General features: G+C 55.3%; 12 protein-coding genes across 15 annotated transcripts; 7 read left to right on the plus strand and 5 right to left on the minus strand.

The window, feature by feature from the left end:
- Positions 1-3: 3 nt before the first annotated feature.
- H310_11164 lies at positions 4-2,314 on the plus strand (the record flags this gene model as incomplete). 2 transcript variants are annotated; one of them, XM_008877739.1, is made up of 14 exons in its annotated part: positions 4-334; positions 380-542; positions 592-773; positions 819-892; positions 938-1,066; positions 1,128-1,295; positions 1,343-1,391; positions 1,443-1,553; positions 1,626-1,684; positions 1,734-1,787; positions 1,851-1,906; positions 1,975-2,025; positions 2,080-2,192; positions 2,237-2,314. In XM_008877739.1, 14 exons carry the CDS (start codon positions 4-6, stop codon positions 2,266-2,268), a joined length of 1,572 nt encoding a protein of 523 aa, XP_008875961.1. The 2 variants fall into 2 exon arrangements, with proteins under 2 accessions (XP_008875961.1, XP_008875960.1); XM_008877738.1 differs by having other exon boundaries at positions 2,080-2,314.
- Positions 2,315-2,346: 32 nt separating this feature from the next.
- Positions 2,347-3,916, plus strand: H310_11165 (hypothetical protein). Its single transcript, XM_008877740.1, has one exon. The coding sequence runs from the start codon at positions 2,369-2,371 to the stop codon at positions 3,674-3,676; it is 1,308 nt and encodes a 435-aa protein (XP_008875962.1). The 5' UTR covers positions 2,347-2,368; the 3' UTR covers positions 3,677-3,916.
- Positions 3,666-5,415, minus strand: H310_11166 (hypothetical protein). The gene is made up of 2 exons (XM_008877741.1): positions 4,962-5,415; positions 3,666-4,918 (listed from the first exon to the last, which is right to left on the minus strand). Exons 1-2 carry the CDS (start codon positions 5,396-5,398, stop codon positions 3,718-3,720), a joined length of 1,638 nt encoding a protein of 545 aa, XP_008875963.1. The 5' UTR covers positions 5,399-5,415; the 3' UTR covers positions 3,666-3,717.
- A 59-nt stretch (positions 5,416-5,474) lies between these two features.
- On the minus strand, positions 5,475-6,637 carry H310_11167 (hypothetical protein). Its single transcript, XM_008877742.1, has 3 exons — positions 6,491-6,637; positions 6,344-6,440; positions 5,475-6,293 (listed from the first exon to the last, which is right to left on the minus strand). The coding sequence occupies exons 1-3, from the start codon at positions 6,599-6,601 to the stop codon at positions 5,503-5,505; spliced, it is 999 nt and encodes a 332-aa protein (XP_008875964.1). The 5' UTR covers positions 6,602-6,637; the 3' UTR covers positions 5,475-5,502.
- A 151-nt stretch (positions 6,638-6,788) lies between these two features.
- H310_11168 (hypothetical protein) lies at positions 6,789-8,603 on the plus strand. Its single transcript, XM_008877743.1, has one exon. The coding sequence runs from the start codon at positions 6,812-6,814 to the stop codon at positions 7,385-7,387; it is 576 nt and encodes a 191-aa protein (XP_008875965.1). The 5' UTR covers positions 6,789-6,811; the 3' UTR covers positions 7,388-8,603.
- On the minus strand, positions 7,150-8,606 carry H310_11169 (hypothetical protein). Its single transcript, XM_008877744.1, has one exon. The coding sequence runs from the start codon at positions 8,559-8,561 to the stop codon at positions 7,476-7,478; it is 1,086 nt and encodes a 361-aa protein (XP_008875966.1). The 5' UTR covers positions 8,562-8,606; the 3' UTR covers positions 7,150-7,475.
- A 6-nt stretch (positions 8,607-8,612) lies between these two features.
- Positions 8,613-10,017, minus strand: H310_11170 (hypothetical protein). 3 transcript variants are annotated; one of them, XM_008877745.1, is made up of 8 exons: positions 9,857-10,017; positions 9,704-9,810; positions 9,585-9,652; positions 9,468-9,534; positions 9,361-9,420; positions 9,074-9,301; positions 8,922-9,020; positions 8,613-8,867 (listed from the first exon to the last, which is right to left on the minus strand). In XM_008877745.1, exons 1-8 carry the CDS (start codon positions 9,990-9,992, stop codon positions 8,667-8,669), a joined length of 966 nt encoding a protein of 321 aa, XP_008875967.1. In that variant the 5' UTR covers positions 9,993-10,017; the 3' UTR covers positions 8,613-8,666. The 3 variants fall into 3 exon arrangements, with proteins under 3 accessions (XP_008875967.1, XP_008875968.1, XP_008875969.1); XM_008877746.1 differs by having other exon boundaries at positions 8,613-9,020; XM_008877747.1 differs by having other exon boundaries at positions 9,704-10,017.
- A 125-nt stretch (positions 10,018-10,142) lies between these two features.
- On the minus strand, positions 10,143-13,737 carry H310_11171 (CMGC/MAPK protein kinase). Its single transcript, XM_008877748.1, has 9 exons — positions 13,417-13,737; positions 12,627-13,371; positions 12,342-12,562; positions 12,169-12,294; positions 11,978-12,086; positions 11,852-11,913; positions 11,662-11,795; positions 11,384-11,603; positions 10,143-11,324 (listed from the first exon to the last, which is right to left on the minus strand). The coding sequence occupies exons 1-9, from the start codon at positions 13,684-13,686 to the stop codon at positions 10,977-10,979; spliced, it is 2,235 nt and encodes a 744-aa protein (XP_008875970.1). The 5' UTR covers positions 13,687-13,737; the 3' UTR covers positions 10,143-10,976.
- On the plus strand, positions 10,144-10,922 carry H310_11172 (hypothetical protein). The gene has a single exon (XM_008877749.1). It carries the CDS (start codon positions 10,174-10,176, stop codon positions 10,894-10,896), a length of 723 nt encoding a protein of 240 aa, XP_008875971.1. The 5' UTR covers positions 10,144-10,173; the 3' UTR covers positions 10,897-10,922.
- Positions 13,738-14,094: 357 nt separating the features above from the next.
- H310_11173 (hypothetical protein) lies at positions 14,095-15,283 on the plus strand (the record flags this gene model as incomplete). The annotated part of the gene is made up of 8 exons (XM_008877750.1): positions 14,095-14,310; positions 14,366-14,479; positions 14,544-14,582; positions 14,635-14,787; positions 14,838-14,888; positions 14,961-15,073; positions 15,119-15,187; positions 15,238-15,283. The coding sequence occupies 8 exons, from the start codon at positions 14,095-14,097 to the stop codon at positions 15,281-15,283; spliced, it is 801 nt and encodes a 266-aa protein (XP_008875972.1).
- Positions 15,284-15,450: 167 nt separating this feature from the next.
- On the plus strand, positions 15,451-16,029 carry H310_11174 (hypothetical protein; the record flags this gene model as incomplete). Its single annotated transcript, XM_008877751.1, has 1 exon — positions 15,451-16,029. The coding sequence occupies one exon, from the start codon at positions 15,451-15,453 to the stop codon at positions 16,027-16,029; it is 579 nt and encodes a 192-aa protein (XP_008875973.1).
- Positions 16,030-16,441: 412 nt separating this feature from the next.
- H310_11175 (hypothetical protein) lies at positions 16,442-18,888 on the plus strand. The gene is made up of 10 exons (XM_008877752.1): positions 16,442-16,981; positions 17,037-17,099; positions 17,168-17,279; positions 17,326-17,795; positions 17,849-18,001; positions 18,058-18,154; positions 18,214-18,367; positions 18,435-18,488; positions 18,564-18,654; positions 18,703-18,888. The coding sequence occupies exons 1-10, from the start codon at positions 16,508-16,510 to the stop codon at positions 18,745-18,747; spliced, it is 1,713 nt and encodes a 570-aa protein (XP_008875974.1). The 5' UTR covers positions 16,442-16,507; the 3' UTR covers positions 18,748-18,888.
- Positions 18,889-18,920: the final 32 nt, after the last annotated feature.

Raw genomic sequence — 18,920 nt, forward strand, 5'->3', positions numbered from 1 at the left:
ATGATGCTCCTCGACGCCAGTCGTCGGCGCGTCCGCCTGGCGCCACATGCGAGTCGATTCATGTCGCTTTTCGACAAGATGTTCTCGTATGGAAGCGACAGTGCTGCAAAGAAGACGTCTGCAGGTAGCAGCGGGTACCAGCTCGCGTTGCTGGGCTATGTTGCTGGCACGATGTTGCCCAAGGACTCGATGCAACGCATCATGAACAACGATCCAGGGTACCTCATGGGGCATGTACTCGTGGGTGCCAGCGAGTGCTTGTACCCTCGCTTTCATAACGAGAGCAAAGACGCCGTACGTCGTGCAGAAGCGGCGAAGGCGTTGATAGCGTCAGGTACCTCGCGTGAAGCCACGTTGGCGCTCGTTATATTCGTTCTAGGAGCTGCACCGTCCAAGACGGAAACACTGCATGTGCATGCACTTGATGCTTTGGTTGGAGGGCGCTACCGCGAAGCATCCGCCGCGTATGAGATGATCCTCCGACACGACGCCAAGGACCTGCTTGCGATCAAATGCGCCGTCGACATCTACGAGCTTCTTGGGTACCTCGACTCCACCGTTTGGCATGAGATGGCGACGTTCGTGCATTAGAGATGCTCGAAATATGCAGGACACCATCTCGCGCGTGTTACCGTACTGGCAGGCCAGCCACCAAGGGTACAGCCACCTCTTGTCGATGCAAGCGTTTGCCCTTCAAGAGCGCGGCGATTTCGGCGCCGCGGAAGCATTAGCCCATCGATCCATGTCGATGAATGATGAAGATGGCAGTGCATGTTCGTTAGACTGAATGCATTTCGACGTCTCATTCGAGTCTGTAGTCCACGCACTGCTCCATGTGCTTGAGTGCCAAGGCAAGCACCAGGACGGCGCCAGTCTCGCCTTGCGCCATCAAGTACACTTGGCATATCTGCAGCCACGCAAACTAAGCGACGTCTAGGATGCGTGGAGCGACTTTGTTGTGCTAAAATCGCACCTGACCATCCACTGGATGCGATTCCTCATCGAAACAGGCCGGTTTGACCGCGTTGTGGCGTTGCTGAGAAATGACGTGTTCGTTTCGGACGAGGTACAGACCTCTCAATGCCGGCAATCTCTTGGATCACGCGACTGAATGCGCGACGGCGCAGCTGCTGTCGTCGAAAGTGCTCGTCGACATCACCCAAGTGTACTGGCGCCTTCGGTTCGCGGGGTTTGACGTGCCGTTTGTCCTGGAAGAGCTCGATCGCCAATGGAGCGCTGTTGTCAAGGACACAGACACGGTGCCTCTGAGTCCTCTCGCCACCGTGCATGCCCATGTGGGTCACCGTCCTCTGGCCGTTCATCGTCACAATTCGTCTTCTAGAGCGTGTTTTCGTTGGTGCGACCAAGTACTGGCGCTCCTCGAATCACCGGTACACAAGACGCACTCGATCGTGTCATGGCACTTGACGATGGAGAGTTAGAGGCATGGTTTGCATGTGACGTCGAGTCGTTGCATGCAACGTGGGGAACGTCTTCCGCAGTCGAAGGGACTTCCATCGACAGAATCGTCCAATTCAGCCATCGATTGCCAGGTTCGCAAGCACACGTTGTCCCGCGTTCTATCGGAAAGTGCATCATGGAGACACTGACTCGTCGTCATGCAGGCAATGGCGAAGTTCATGTCGTGACAACTCTGCTGGACGCCTTCTCGGCGTATGGAAAGGTGCTTCTTTCGAGTCGGCCGATCTAGTTTATCCGACGGAACTCGACAGGGACAGTACAACGAAGCTGTCAACAAGTTGCTCGCCGTCCGAGGTCACCTGCATGTAAGCGATGGAATCCCTTGGAAAGAATGAGCGATGGCATTGGCGTTGCTAAGCGTCCGTTAGGTCGTTGGCGGTACCCGCGTTGAAGCTGAACTGTTTGAGTGTCTACTCTTCGACTCGTAAGTACAAGCAGTCGATGCCGACTTCCATACACTGACATGTTCAACGTGCCCTGTTCTTGTCGCAGTGCTCGTGCATCGTCACAACTTGACTTGGCCAAACTCATTCTCCACGAACGGTTCGGCAAATGTTGTTTGGTTTGTCCATGTGCTGAGATCGAAGGATCTTGTAGGCTGAATGTAAAGCCCCAAAGCGCTCAGTACTGGAAGTCGTACGGAGACATCACGGAAGACCTCAAGGAAGACGATGTTGTCGACGGAGCGAGGCGCATGAGCTACGTTCTCGGTAGGCGCACGTGCCGCCGCTTCGCGATGCTGACAAGTGCGCAGGCCTGGGCCAAGCAGGGACGAACGCTGCGTAGAAAGGATCGAATTTTGTTTTTTTTCACATGCATTTCACGAAAATAGTCTTGAAATTCTAGTATTACTAGATTTACTAAGTCGATACCGAGGTTCGGCAGCATGCGAGTCGAAGATGCGCTGTACTCGGCGCCACCGACGACTCCAATCAAGTTGGAAGACTTGGAGGATGCCGTGAAGCGGCGCTTCCAGGTTCTAATGGACTTGTATCGAGGAACTCTGTCGTCTTCATCCATCGAGCCACTCCGTGACCTTCATGCGCATTTCGGACTTCGAGTCATCTTTGCGACGATGCCAGAGTTTAATGCATCCATCGAACACACCGACTTGTGTTCCTGGTACATCGATCAAGAAACGAAGCTCTTTTGCCGTCGTGTGATGCGTAGACTCAAGCACAGTAATCCAGCGTCGGTGAGAACTATAGTTCGAGAAACCCTTCGCGCCTTGAACGCATCGTACGAAGAAGACGACGCAAAGCATCTGCTCGTTCCTTTCCAGGACGTACCAAATCTCGTGCGCACCCGCTCTGTACTTCTCCAAGCTGGGCTGTGCCGCATCCCATACATGTCAAACGAAGCGACTGTCGTCGTCGGCCATCATGCGCATCGTTACTTTGCCGCCATGTTGCAAGTTCAAGCCCGTGCTTGTCGTGTGTACAGGGAAGATTTAAAACGCCTGGATCCTGTACGTTCCTTCGTGCTGGCTGCTCTCCGCGACTCCCTTCGCCCTGCTCTGGATCGTCGGCAGCACCATCTTTCCCACCTTCCTCGCGTGAGCTGCGACGACGACTTGCGGGCCGCCGCGCCATTCCTTCCACTGTGCATGCGGTATCTAGCCGACAAACTGCGGCAGAACCACCATCTCAAGTACGACGGACGAAGGCAGCTCGGGTTGTTTCTCAAAGGCGTCGGATTCACCGTCGAGGAGAACTTGCTCTTTTGGCGCGCCGCGTTTCACCCGCTCACGAGCCCCAAAACTTTTTACAAAAAGTACGCGTACAACATTCGGCACAGCTACGGTCTTGTGGGCAGTCGCGTTGTGTACGACCCCATGGCATGCGACACGATCCAGAAGAAGGGGCCGCCGGGCGCCGGCCAGTTCCACGGATGCCCATTTCTCCACTGGGATCGGGCGTTCCTTCGGACGCAGTTGGCGGCGTACGGTGTACCTCGTGCCCGCGACATCGCTGCAACGACGGGTCCCTCTGCCGCGTGCCTCACCCATCTGCGCACGGTGTGTCCTTCTGCGTCGTCCTGGATAGCGCAGGGCGAGCGACTCACGCCAAATAGTTGGTTCGACGTTGCTCGAATGTGTGGTCCCGCAGCCGCCCCGGCGATCGATGCTTCATCGTCCGCAAGCCACGTCCTCGCCACAACATCCCCTGGCTCCGACAACGATGTGGACGAGTGATGCGCCAAAACACACAAATTCACCGTGAAAAACAACTTGTTTCACGATCTAAAGTGGCGATTGCTTATGGTGCGATCGACCTGTTCCGCCGACTCCCTCACGACCCCCGGCGGCACGTCCACGTACTGCGACAACATGTCGACGACGAACTCGAGGGGACCGTGCCATGCTGCAAGGCCCGAATTGCGCATGGAGTGGTAGTAAATCGGGTAAAAGTACGTGCCGTCGTCCTCTGTCCCATCCGTGCGGCCATCCACTCGATCGCTCGATCCTCCATCCTGCACCCACCGCCCAGTGGTTGGCTGCGGTCTCCCGCCGTCGTAATGCGGCGCAAATGCTACGACCGGATGGACTCCGTACGTCGTTTCCACGTTAGCCATGTCGCGGCTGACGCGGTCCAAGGCTTCCCGGTGGGATTCCAGTACGACAGGCAGCTTGGACTTGGTGCTGAGGCTGCGCTGGCACATGTCAACGAACGCTGGGATTTGGTGGCGTAGGATGGGCGTAGGGTCGTCTGGAAAGCACGTCACTAGAGCGCCGCTCTCCCCTCGTGCAGTCGTTGACACGTGCGTCGACAAAGTGACGAGGGTGCGGCTCGCCCGCGTCGTGGGAGACATGGGCGTCTGGCTCGGGTGACTCGCTCGAATGGGGTGATGGCTTTGATTGTACTGCCACACGTTCCACCCACGCGTCATCTTGATGGCGGCGACCATGACCCCAACGAAATCGATTTCGCATCGGACGTAACGATGGGCCATCTGCAGCTCATCGACTACTTCTGCCGTTGCGTGGAGGTAATACTCGGCCATCAACCGGACGTGGTTGAGCCTCACCGTGTCAGGAAACTGGAACGACCGGCACAAGTTCAACGCGGCGACGCCATGGTTAAAGGGCGGCAGCTTCAGGTCGAGGTGGTGGTGCAAGTAATTGGCGTTCTCTGCCACGATGGATGCGCAGATCGTGTTTTGTTTCTTTCTCGTGTCGAAGTACCCTCGGACGGGATACACGCTGGCTTGGAGATCTGCCGGTAGTTGCGCGAGAAGGTTCGCGTACGGAACCTGGCCCGTGTGCACCCAAAAGAAGATGTCGCTCGTGAGTACGCCGAGCTGGCGCGAGCGGCATGCCAAATAGAGTAGACCAAGGAGGTGTCGGTAGGTGAACTTTGCGAACAATCGAAAGTCCATGGTGCTCTTGAGATGCAAGTTCCACTCGGTCTCGTACCCGCTGTCTTCAAGTTGCTGTCTACACAACGTCGTTGAGATGTGGGACACGATGGAAAACGTACAAGTCTTCGGGAGATCCGCTGTAATCGAGAAAGACATTGAGAAGCGGACGAGATGCCGACACTTCCCACATGCGCAAGAAGTGGAACCACAACGACTTGACCGTCGCTGGTAACTCTGGGTCGTGAACGAGCTGCGCCAGCGCTTGGGCTTGAATGTGCAGCATTCGTTGCACGACATGTAGACAGTTGTCGAGTGTGATGAGCTGTCGCTTTCGCTTGAGCTTGGCCTTCTTGGGGTCTTTCGGCCCACCTCTGTGAATTCGCTTCGGGCGAGCTCCACCCTTCGAATACGCGTCATCTTCATCTTGCGTCTCATTGCGGCTCTGCTGGAAACTCTGCGTCCCGCAGAGGTTGCACACGCTCTCGCCCAGGTCATTGCTGGAGAAGTTTCGTTCGCCCTCCGCGCCGCATGTCCGGCACTGCAGCACCGAGTCCATCGCAAATGGTGTTGCCGGGTTTTCAGATCCGGTTGGTGGCCCAGAATATCCGGATAATTGCCTCGACCAACAGAAATTCCATGGACATTTCATATTTGTGCAATTTATGTCGCCACGTTGTCGGCGGCCGCCTTGGTCATGCGGCACACCCGAATGGAGCCACGGTTGTCGTACAAAAAGGCGTGCGGCATCTTGGATATCGCTGCCGCCGTCAGGTCTTCATACTCGATCTTGTGGAGGTGGAGCTGGTCCAGGAAGGCATCGAATGTGTCTTGATTGCGGAGGGTGGACGCAAAGATCGCCGACTTGGTCTTGCCTGCATCCAGGAACGTGGCGAGCACATGGACCATGGCCGGAAAGGCGGCGACGTCGTACACGCAATCAGCAGCGATAAGTATATCCCATGGCGCGTCCATCCACTTCCAAGTCGTCCAGTCCACCATCATCGCGTCGACTTGGGGGCACTGCAGCCGGCTCGCATTAACCTCGATATTGTACCGAAGATTTTGCATCACGACGGGGGCGTAGTCTGTCAGAACGACGGCCGACGCGACGGAAGGAAGACTTGCCAGCACTAAACCAGTAAACCCGACGCCGGCACCCAGCTCCATGACTCGTTGTCCTCGGAAAAAATCGGGGTGGGAAAGGACGAATTCTGCAAGGAAGAACCCAGCTTCCCACAGCTTCATACCGACTTCGTTGTGCGCGGCGGCAACTCGGCACGTGATGATGCTGTCGCCATTCGGAGCGTCATGGGAGGATCGAGGTATCCGATATGTGACATGGTGCAATTCTTCTAGGTCCATAGTACCGATCGAAATGTTTTTGTGGCTGACGCTAGGAAGGATTCCTTCCATCAACGCGTCCGACACATCGCCACCGTGGCGCTCGACTTCTACACAGCGGCATGAGGAGAGAGACACATTGAAATATCAGCGCGGTGACCTTGGATGTATATCTTAAGTAGGCGGAACGTGTAGCTTTGCTTGGGTGGGTAGTCATCCGCAATCGAGTCTTGAATCACATGTGCCATGAAGCGGTCCTGCTCCAGTGTCGCAACATGAGAGCGCTGTACGCTTTCGCCAACTTTACCTGGAAGTCGACGGTCAAGTAGCTCGGCGACGTCTTCAATGATTGCATCAACAGATCCATGGGAGCCATGGACCGATACAGATCCAGGACGATTCGCATCGCGGCGTCCATGTTCGCGCGCTCGCGATGTCCTGATGTCAATTTGTCAACTTCCTAAAATGAAGGAATTAGTTTCGGATATCCTTGGGCAACGATAGGTTGACAGGCAACTATTTCAGCCAATCCAATGTCCTTATGCCACAATTTTAACCAATCAGGAATCCTCTCCACTCCTCACCACAATTTATTCACTTCAGCATTTGCCATCACCCCACACCACTCATGTCGGAACCCAAGTTCGTCCTCGTCAAGACCGCCAAGTACTCCGTGCTGCACCCGACCAAGGGCGCCAAGCCCATGAAGGCTGCCGTTGTGGCTACGCCTGCCAAGGCCGCCGCCAAGCCTTCCACCCCTAAGGCTGCCGCCAAGCCTTCGACTCCTAAGGCGAAGAAGCCTGCCGATGACGATGACGACGACTTGTTCGGCGATGACGATGATGATGAAGAAGCCGAAGCTGCCGCCAAGGAAGCTGCCAAGAAGCGCGCGGAAGCCGCCAAGGCTGGCAAGAAGGAAAAGGCTAAGCCCGTCGAACGCTCGCAAGTCGTGCTTGAAGTCAAGCCTTGGGAAGCCGAAACCGACTTGGTCGAATTGGCCGGCAAGATCAAGGCTCTTGAGATTAACGGTTTGAACTGGGGTGAAGGCCACAAGTTGGTCCCCGTTGCGTTCGGCATCAAGAAGCTGCTCATTCAATGCATCATCGTTGACGACTTGGTGCTCTTGGACGATATCACGGAAGCCATTGAAGCTTTCGAAGACTACGTACAATCCGTCGATGTGGCCTCCATGAACAAGGTCTAAGTTCAAACAAATTCACACGTATGGTAATTATTGCAACTTGGTCTCTTAAGCCCAACTCAACCCCATAGCACACATCTTCCTTGAGCTCTCAGATCCCGCGCTCGACCTTGAACGACCCCTTCGTTGCTTTGGTCTTGGCTGTGTCGACATCTTTAATGTCTATCGGGACTTCCTCCTTTCCGACCACCGGTCTAGGCGGCCGCCTGTGTCCAGCTGCTTTTTCCACCGCTTCGGCATCATGGTCCACCCCATTTGCAGTATATTGGACTTGCACAACAATGCATACCATCCACAAGAGCAACGTCGCGGCGAAGTAGGCCCACCATGCCCCCGGCATGGCCACTTTGGCATCCCCAGCACCGTTCCTCAGTGCCAGCAGCAGCGATTGGATGTTGGCTGGCGTCGGGTACTGCCCGATGAAGTTGCCAGCGCCAAGCACGATGAAGAAGCTGCCAAGAAAGGACGTGCATAAGATCACGACGGGCTTCTCTTCGAAAAACGCAACGAGGCCAAGAAGCACACCGAATGACGCCATCGAGATGAACATGGGAATCTCGGGGCGGGCGGCATTGAGCTGGATAAAGAAGATCGACCCGAGGAACGCGCCAAAGCCGATGCCCGCCAATACACCCATCGCAGCAATGCCAAAGCGGTACAAGTAGAGCGCGAGGAGCGCGACGAGAATCGCGCCAACGATAGACAGCACCAATGATCCAGCGACAACCCACGACTCTCCCTGGAATGCTTGGGTGCCAATGTCAAAAAAGACCACGAGACCTACAGTAAACCCCGCGGCGAAGAACCCCGCCCGGACGAAGCGATAGCCGAATATCCCCAGCATGACGCCGCCGAGAATCGAAATACCATACACGATCGCAGGCGCAACTGCTCCGAGTGAAGAACGCGATGACAGAGCGGAAAGTTCGTCGGTCGCGTTCGACGACAAGTAAGCCGCCGACGCGGACTCAGACAATGGCGGCAGCCCCGGTGCAAAGTCGGACGTCAGCATGAACAAACTCAGCGCTGCAACGGCAGCTATTGCGATGAGAGTTGTGCCCATCGATGCCAATCGACGCGCTTGAGGGGAGAGCAAGATGGATGGAGATAGGACGCGCTTCCTCACGTTCGATGGACCCAGGAGTAGCTCATCGCTGGCCCCGCTTGGGATGTACATGGACACGGATCCAATCTTGTCGGCGCGACCCTTTGATGGCAAATGGGGCGGTTACACGATGGAAATACGGATAAGATTTATGATTTATCCGGAGAGTACACTCATTCAAAGCCGCTTTTGGCGGGGAGTCGTCGGCAAGGGGGCCGACGGAAGAAGAGAATTGGCTGAAGATGGCACAGGTGCCGCTGCGAGCGAAGATGCCGTGATGTCCCTTAGACCAAGCGCGCGACGGATAGAAGGTTGGCGCAGGGCCATTGTTTGGGCAAATGAGCACCACGATGACGCGAGCCAGTAGAAGAAGATGCCCTAGGAAGACTCAACCCGCATCATGCACACGAATCTACGTAGCTTCTCACGTACTTGCGGCATCTGACAAATGAATGGGAACGACAGAAGTGGAATGTACTGGAACTTGTCTTTGAGGGCTTGGATCAGCTTCACCTTGGACGTCCCCATCAACTGCATCGACCACAGCACATGAGTCCGTTGCCTCTTACCAAACGTCGACGTACCTCAAAATTTAAGTACGTGCACCCCACTGCCAGCGCCGGCAAAATGAGCGTGCCGTCGGCCTCGACAAGATTCTGAAACATCCAGACTCCACCGGTATCGAGTCCCTCCACCCTTCCTGACCGTACGAGCTCGCGGGTGCTGTACGCCATGAGAAGAAACGTCGGGATTTGAAGCAGCGGAGTCGCCACACACTTGACGGGGTGAGTCTGGTACTTTTCCCACGTCAACTACAAGGACAATCGAAGGCGCCATGTCATGCCCAAGAAGGACCGATGTGGAAAATGACCTTGACTCCTTTGTACATCAGTTGGAAAGCTTCTACTTGCTTCTGAGGGATAGCGGGTGGCTAGACAGCAAGATGAACTTGATAGCTCGCACGTCGGGGATACATACCAGGAACATGCGGGCATAAAGGTAAGATTTCCACACTTCTCGCATTTCCTTGGACGCATTCGCCATGCTACGTTGCATTCATGTGAGCATCATGCCGATTGCTCGCATCAAAAATACCGCTCTGTGGCCTTGATTTGGTACACCATCAGTGGAAACAGCGTGCCACGAACTGCAATCGCGGTGACCTGCCCCATGCCACGGTTCAGCTGTGATGGGAGATTATCAAGAGGACATACACCGAACGTCGCCCACCACGGCAATCCCGTAGTTACATGAACTGCTTCGATGAGTTTCTGCGCCGCGTCCACCAACACCCAGGGGTCGTCCACAGGGACTGCAGGGTCTACAATGCCATCATCATGACACGATGGTAGTCACGCCAAGTGTACTCAAAGAGGGAAGCGCCGGTACTGCGCCTTCAACGGGCATATTTCCGACACTACTCGCCGACTGGGACGAGAATCGCATCGCATGGCGCACCGAGAGCGCCGACACCGCCGGTCGCCTCGTCAGATGGCGCAACATCGATGTCCTTGACGCGCGTTTCGGCAAGTTGTCAAATGTCCGCCTGACGTCGGGTTTTTTTCTCAAAAACCAGGGTTTAGCTCAAATACCCGATGCAGTGTCGACGGCGGACCGGACCAATCAGGGAATGGTTGGTTCCCATTTTTGAAGCGCGAGTTCGACTCGCATTGCGAAACGAGCCATGTCGTCGCTCCGGAACGCCGTCAAGCGGCGCGAACACAAGGAGCGGTCGCAGCCCCAAGACCGGAAGAAGCTCGGGATCCTCGAAAAGCACAAGGACTATGTGCGACGCGCGCAGGACTTTCACTCGAAGGAGAAGCGCCTCAAGTCGATGCAGCTCAAAGCGGCGTTCCGCAACCCGGACGAGTTCTACTTCTCCATGAACCAAGCGCAGACAGTTGACGGGCAGCACGTGTCGACAAACAACCACCGCGATAAACTGTCCGCCGAAGTGTTAAAAGTTATGAAGACGCAGGATGCCGCTTATCTCCACATGAAACGCAGTGTGGACTCGTCCAAGGCCGACAAGTTGCGAGCCACGGCGCACTTTATCGACGTGGAGAAGCCCAACACACACAAAGTATTCGTGGACGACGCAGATGACGTGCGCAAATTCGATGTCGCCGCCCACTTCGACACAGTGCCCGCCCTCGTGTCCCGCGCGTCCAACCGGCTGCGGAAGCGTGACTTGGCGCAGATCCAGCTGGAGCCGCCGACCGCGTCCGCTGTCAACACGTACACCGAGCTGTCGAATCGCATCGATCGCGCCGACAAGCTCAACCGCATGCGACAGCATTTGGATCTCGAGCGCGCGGTGCAGGCCAAAGGCAAAAAGTTCAAGGTCGCGGACGGTGTCAACGGGGCGCCGCCCGTGTACAAGTGGAAGCGCGTGCGCACGAAATAAATAATACCGACACACTTTATTGCACACCCTGCTCACACGACACATTACGATGACCCTCCCCTCTGCGTGGACGTTGTAGATTAAGCTTCATTGACAGTAGCCGCGGCGACGTTCCCCGCGGACGACGACGGCGGACTCCTCGACGGTGGCGGAGGTGGCGGCAAAAATGCTGACGGACCCGGCAGGTATGCGTTCTCGGTCAAGTCCAATTCAGGATGAAACGTCGCGATGTCTTCCATGAGGAGCGACACGAGCGCGTCCCGCGTGAGCTTGTCGTCGGGGATGTCAAACCCAAAGTCGAACGGCGGCGATACGACCAAGTCGGCGGCATCGAAAAACGCTTCCAGGTACGGGTGGTGTAGTGCATCGAGAACGGAGATGCGTTTCGCCGGGTTAAACACGAGCATTTGTCGCAGGAGGTCAATCGCCTGCGACGACAAAACGGGTCAGCGGAGCTATCTGTGACGTGGAATATGCATGACCGTACTTGTTCGTTCGCGGCCGGGAACACGTCCTCAAACTTGCTCGGTTTGTAAATAGGGAGTTTGGTCAGAAATCGCTGGGCCTTGGCGTTCTTGACAAACTCGACTTCGTCAACTTTTGGCGTCCCCATAAACTTGATGATCAACTTGAGCTGATGGATGTAGTCGTTGCCAGGAAAGAGCGGTTCCCGCTGAATCATTTCGGCCAGAATGCACCCCACCGCCCTTGCAACCACCCCGTCACCGTGGGTACGGGGCCATTCAAACGGACATGGTTGCTTACCACATGTCCACGGCCTCGGTGTACTGCAAGCAATTCAGCATGATTTCAGGCGCGCGATACCACCTTGTGACCACGTATTCTGTCAACTCTATGTTCTCTGGGAACCCTCCACGGGCCAGTCCAAAGTCGCAGATCTAGGTGAAAAATGAGTCATGGTTTCACAGCCCAAGCACGTTCGCATAATGCTTACTTTGAGGTCGCAGTTGGAGTTGAGCAGGATGTTGGACGGCTTCATGTCTCGATGGATGACGCCTTCGTACACAACGTACACATGCATGACCATCCTGGCATGCCAGAGCCATGGGGAGATTCGTACCGGCCGAGTGAATGTGGTGCAGAGCGCACAGAATTTGATACAAAAAGTACTTGACGTGGTCGTCAGACATGGGCTGCATGCTGTAAATTACTTGATGCAAGTCCGTTTCCTAGCCTTGCGCGCTCAAGCAGGCCATCGACTTGGGATGCAAAGCAATGCGAAACCATGGCTGATCGCACTCGAAAACGTACCATGAGCTCGGCAATAATGTACATGTCGTCGAAGGCGGCGCGGGAAGGCGGTGGCAGCAAATCCAGGAGCCGTGTGATATTTTTGTGGTTAAAATGGCCCAGTAACCTCGTTTCACGGAGGATGCGCTGCCAAGTCATGAGTAGAGCATACGCATGGAAGAAATGTCACCAACCTTTGCATCGACGAGGTCGTCAAAAATATTGGAGATCTTCTTGATCGCGACGCTCTCCCCCGACTCGTCGTTGGTGGCTGATATGACGGCGCCGTACGCGCCAGTTCCAATCGGCTTGATCAATTTGTACTTGACGTCCAATGTGAAGACTTGGCCACTCGCGCTGAACGAATGCACGGCACGCACAGCTGTGCTGGACAAGCCTGGTGCGACCCTTGGCACTAATTGCACAGCTGACGTGTCATGCAAAACAAAGAGGACACAGACAGGTAGAGAAGCCGTTACCTTTGCGAAAGAAGCGATCGCCCAGTAAAGATGTCGTCTGTCGGGTGCGGAGCTTCTCGGGCGACGACTGCCTTGACGAAAAGCACGTCGGTGAAGCGCCCACAAGGTCGCTGTGGGATGAAGCGCCTGGATACGCTGGTTTGGATTCGTCGTCATCACCAAAATCTTGGTTGTCCCCCGCATCGTCGTCGTTGTTGTTGTCCTCATGTGTCTCTGGGAAAGCATTGCTGTCGTTGTCGTAATTGTTGTTGCAGTCATTGTCATCAACATCTCCACACATCGGCTCGTTCCGCAGTTCGTCTTCAAGCATGGTCGCCGCGGCAAACGCAGCTGTCATCGAGTCTTCGTTCGATTGAGCGAGTCGACCGCCACTGTCATCGGTGGCTGTTGCTTTCTTTGGGCTCCGACTCGATCGGGATCCTGATGTTCCTATTGAGAGCTCGGGCTGTGGAGGATGGGGCAGAGCCGGCTTGCCCAGCTGGCTCAGTTCAAAAATCGCTGTCTCGAGTGCACAAATCCATTGCTCCAAGCTTCGAATGGTCGGCGTCGCAAAGTGCACGCACTGGTTCGCCACGGGTCGTAACAGTTCGAACTTGTGCACGACCGGCCCCATCGATTCGCAGTCGCTCACGTCGCGCACAATGTCATGCTGCGACAGCACAATCTCCCCAAGTAATATGAGATCTGATTGGCTTTTGTACTGGCATAGCGACCAAGTGTCGGACCGCAAGATGCAATAGCACGGCTACGATAAACATCAGGACGCTTCAGCGCATATGATGATGCGCACCTTGCTAGAGAAGTACTTGCTCGTGGACAATTTCGTCAATACGCCTTCCATGACAACGTCGTCCCCTGAAAATTGCATGGGCGAGTCTAGATTGCTCGGTGCATCGCGTTTAAATAACCGTGATATGGACGTCTTGTGGCGCGTTTGGTATACTCGTCGCGGCACCGCACCACCACCTATGCTGCCGCTATTGCCGACATAATCAGGGATCGACGCCTGGCAATACTTGCTACTCCGACTCGACGACGTCCGACCAGACACACTTGTCATGGTGCGGGGAGCCTGATCTGTTGTGGGCGGCCCTTACCTCGCGTGAATCCTGTAACGGACACTTGTTACCCTTCGAACAATTCAACCGTCGAAACCACTTGGTTTCAGTATACTCGATGGCCTTCCATCGATATTGGATCTTTCCACCTTTCGCTATTCGGACAAAATGTTGGAATATCCGGATGTGTTCACAGTGGCGTCGCGCATACCAAGACCATGGACACGCCCTGCCGCGTCGTGTGCGAGGGAGTAGGAGAATCCAACGAAATGGCGCCGCGCTCGATGCTATTCCTTGGAGATCGGAGCTAGGGTGCGCGTGTGATATATCAAAACGATGAAAGGTTTCGTACGTGAGGATTGGTGAGCTATAAATAGCACCTTGTTCCCGTCTTCGCATGCTGGTTTGACATGGACCCAAGTTTGTCGCAGGCGGCTCAGTCGCGCGGCGTGGGTGGTCGACTTCACAGCGACGTGCGAGATCCGCAAGTGGAGGAGATGGCATTACCAAGCGTGGGGTACACAAAGGATCGATACGACCCAGATCACCCCGACGCGGACTGGGGTGGGGTTGTCAACCGAACGTTTAAGAAGCGAACCTTCCAGGACCATGTACCGACTCGAAGTGTATGTTGGCAGTGCCTTGCCAGGGCCAGTATTTACTCAAGTTTGGCTTGAGTAGCACCTCACACCGTCCAAGGGTGGGCTCTTTCCAGCCATCGACGCACCTACCACCCTCCGGACAACTAGCAAACGCATTTACGACAGAGACATCAAATTTGTCAGCAACGACGCGGTACGTACCCGCGGCACGATACCTTCGCTACCTCAAACAATTCATGGTTGTGCTTGAACACTAGGATGCGAGGGACACGCCATTCCGTACTGGGGTTCATCAAGTTAGTGAATTCAACCGATTGCCCAGCTCATGCCAAACTCAAGATGGCGTAGGTCGGACCAGGTGGCCGACATGATTGCTCGGACTGGAAGACATCGTACGCGGCGCAATCGAACCACAATCAAGGAAGTCATGAGGAAAAAAATGCACCTGGCAAAGTCAAGTTGCTTGGGCACGACTCGCATCGCCGGCAATTGCAACCACTGGTACTCCGAACATTTCTTACATGGCATGGATGGTCACAATTCTCGAAAAGTTCGAAGTACAAAACAAAAATCGGAGCGACGTCTTGCCGAAACTACCGACAGTACGTGTTTCACCACCCCCTTGCATTATATGCGTATACCGTTTTTCGGTCCTTTGACATGTGTCTTCATAGGAGCCTTCATCTCGAAATTCTTCAACAATGAAGGTGGAGCCACGACGAGGAATGTGCTTTCTGTCGGGCATTGGGAAGTCGTTAGCTTCGTTCGACACGCTTCAGGACATCAAGTAGCATTGTCATGTCACTTACTTGTGCTCAATTATCCGATGTAGACGCCCCACGCCCCATATTCAGTCTGGCTTCGACAACCCGGCGGACAAGACGCTCTTGGTGGAGAACCAGTACGTTCCGTTAATCATGCGCGGCTGGTCCCATGGAAGGGCTTCATTAGTCACAATGTTCTTCTGGGCTACACGGGTCAGCGCCGTGACAAGTGACGGCATTCCGTGTCGGCGACGGACGTTGGCATGTCGGTGGAATGCGGTGCGTGAAATTTGAAATGGCGCGCCGACAACATCCGGTTAAATTATTCGGCAAATAAAATAAGCAGAAATTTTTGGATTCCCCAATATTCCATTCAGTGGCGGTCGACGAAGTGGACGGGATGACGACGACAGCGGCAGGCAACAACATCGCGGACCGATTGATCGGTGCGCGCAACGAGCGAGGCATACCTTCGGCTCTGTTTGTCGAGGATGTCGTGAAGTTTGTCGGAGCCGATCCGGTGGAAGGCATCATTGGTGCGTTGCAGCAGCTTTTCAGCAAATATAAATTCATGGAAACGAACTTGACCAAGACGAAGCAATCTCTCAAGGTGAAGATCCCCGACACAAAGAAGGATTTGGCGATGCTGGAGCACTTGATTTCCCAGCGAGGCAAGGACGAGAACATCGAGACACACTTTAGCCTGGCCGACAATGTGTTTGCCAAAGCCACGATTGACGCGCAAGTGCAAACGGTGTGCATATGGCTGGGGGCGAACGTCATGGTCGAATACTCGTTCGACGAAGCATTGTCGTTGCTGAAGAACAACCTCCACACTGCCGAGCAACGTCTGGAGCAAATTGAGTCGGACCTTGGTTTCCTACGTGACCAAATCATCACGACCGAAGTCAACATGGCGCGCATCTTTAACCATGACGTCCGGCGTCGACGACAAGAAAAGCTGCAAGTGAAGGCATAAGGTCATCACCCGAACCGACTAAGTGAGTAGTTGACCTTTGGTGTTCTCCTGATTGGCTTGTCGTTGCATGCGCATTCAGCCATGTCATGTACAGGCTTGATTCCAAAGCCGCCAGTCGAGCACACGACGCCTCTAACGCGTTTCTTGTAATCCTGGAACGCCCAGTCAACGCGAACGATGCCTTTCGAACGACTCGATGGCATCTTTTTGCTTGGGCGTTTGGCGAACCGCACAAACGCTTTACGAATACAGGTCCAAGCACGTTGTCCCGTTCACGGATCATGCGGACTTCCTCGTCGAGTTGAATGGGAATGCCGCATCGAGAGAGGTGCTCGATGAGATACCCAAATGACGTGCTAGCTGGCATGCACGAGAAAGAGCCATCGAATGCGGCGTTTGCATCGTGGTTGCAGGAACAGCATGTAACTGCGATCGGGGTATAAATACCTCGAGCTTCGCATCGCCGACGAGCATCGCCATGTCGTATCGGCTTATCGAAGCGAGGTTCCAAATCTTGGACGAGGCCGTGGCACGTCTCGAGAGGTCCAAGAGTACGAAACTGAACGCATCTGCACGACTGCGCGGCGCCGTGCGCATCAACCCGCAGGATGTCGCGACGTGGATGAAGCCCAATCGTCCACGGTCAAGTTCGTGTGCCGCAGCCCCGCCGTCCTCCGAGAGCACTCCAAGCACCGCCACAACATCTGGAGGCGACTGCTCGGCGCCGAGCTACAATCAAACGTCGCACGACGTGCACTTGCACCTTCGTCGAAGTACCCTCCTCAGTCGCCAGGCCAAGCGGGAGATTCATCCGCTCATCGTCCGTCCGGCCCCGGCCACGCATGACTGGGGACATCCTCATCAAGAAAACTACCAGCACATCCAAGAAAACGACGTCATGGTCGACCCAAAGGAGGCCATGGTGCATCGCGCCGCCCACGACACGTGGGAGGTACGTCCTCCTAACTCTTCCCGTTTGAATTCTTACGCGTTCTTGCGACTGGAAGCATATCAACCAAGACATTCACGCGTCGACTGGGATCGACGTGTTCGCTGCAACGACATCTCCAGTACGTCGACTGGCCCATCTCGTCAAACGGGTGGTGGTCGACGACTGCTAACATTTGAGCCATCATAGACCCGTCACGTCAAAGCTGCCCCCGCGGCGAGCCCACCAACGCGGCAACCGACATCGGCAGCGTTGGCTACGCCTGCGCTTCCCCGCAGCCCCATGTCGGCTCGCACCAGACGTAGGGTATCGAGACGGTGGAGTGTTTTGTGACAGTGCTTGGCTAGGCAATCCAGCCGACGGTATCGACGGCCACGACGAACACTCGGACGATGAAGGTCACGCGTACACTGGACAGAGGACTCAACCAGGCAACAACAACTCCGGGCTGCCACGGCACCAACACCGTTCGCCGACGCGCGCGCGAGGCCGCCTAGTCAGTCAATCGCGGATCGTGCAGCCACCATCGACTCCTCGAGACTGGTTCAGTCGGCATGAACCTCAAAAGACCGCCGCAGCATGTGCAGAAATGCCGCATAGCAACCGGCGTCGCCGCGACACCAAACTCCGACGCCAGACTGGCACGTCACCCAGCAGCGCCCCACCGCACCCTCCTCGAGGCAGCGACGACCCAGCATACTACTACTTGGAGATTCGCCTCGAGCATGCCACGTCGCTGGCTGGGTGGACCTTCCGCGTGATCGTGACGGATACGACGCATCCGTTGCAGCCCGTCGCACTCTTCAACCACATGCAGGTGAGGGCACTTGAACTCATTGCAGTGTTCTCACGCCGAGTCGGCGGCGGCAGTGCGACACCTCCAACTGCATCGTGTTTAACAAACCGCCGCCGACAGCGGCGGGAAAGAAAACCAAGAACTATCCTGCATCGACAGAGCCCATGCTTCGAGCCACCATCTTCGACCCGATGCGATACTTCGACCATGTTTGCCGGCCGGGCGACGTACGCCGGCAACGCTCTTCGACCTTGTCCGCCCTCATCGTGGTGTTTGCTCTTAGCTCTACGGTCACGCGCTGCGCATTCAAGTCGTGTCCGAGTGGCCAGTACAAAAGACAATCGTCGACACCATGGTCCACTTCACCGACACCCACAACGGTGGGCGGAAACTTGCCGCGTTATGCTAGATGGTGTCTGAATCCGGTCATGGCGAGCAGGGCCAACACTGTCGGCGGAAGAGCTCCTACACACGCTCCATGGGAACAAGCCTCAACCCATCGTTGTCGACGACGGCGCTCCCACCGAAGCTCCACCGAGCACACACGACATGAGCGAGTACATCTATCGCAATCACTTCGAAGCGGTCTACGGGTACGCAACCGTACAAACCAAATGACGTGCCTTGCAGACGTGATGCCTAACGACGGGCGTTGCTCAGCACCGACACAACGGAGAACTCGTCCAAGACCCCGTTGCCCGAAAAAGTTGTGCCGTACGTGTTGCATGTGTCGAAACGTCTCGACATGCGGCATCAAGTGATTGCATGTCCTTGTGTTTGAATGAACAGCGACAAGAAACCTGCCACCGTGCCAGTAATCCATGCCAACGACATGGAAGCAAAGAAGCGAGAGCTTCAGCGCATTCGTGAAACGATGATGGTACGTTTGACGAGAGGCACCACATATCGGCACGACACCTACACGTAGGACGACATGCTTCGCGAGCAACAGCGCCTTGCGTCCTTCCGTTGATCCCATCTCGTCTTTCCCCACCTGTACATGCACTTCCATGTGCTTTTCCATCGAACATGCTTCTCTCCAACGTATTCGCGCCACAATGGTCAAAACAAATAAACCCGGTAAATGAAAAATGGGTTTTTGACTCCGCCCCCGGTAAATAACTACTCAGCCATCTCCTCGCCATT

The sequence above is a fragment of the Aphanomyces invadans genome (genome assembly GCF_000520115.1).
Source record: "Aphanomyces invadans strain NJM9701 unplaced genomic scaffold supercont1.30, whole genome shotgun sequence".
Classification (NCBI taxonomy): Eukaryota; Oomycota; class Saprolegniomycetes; order Saprolegniales; family Verrucalvaceae; genus Aphanomyces; species Aphanomyces invadans.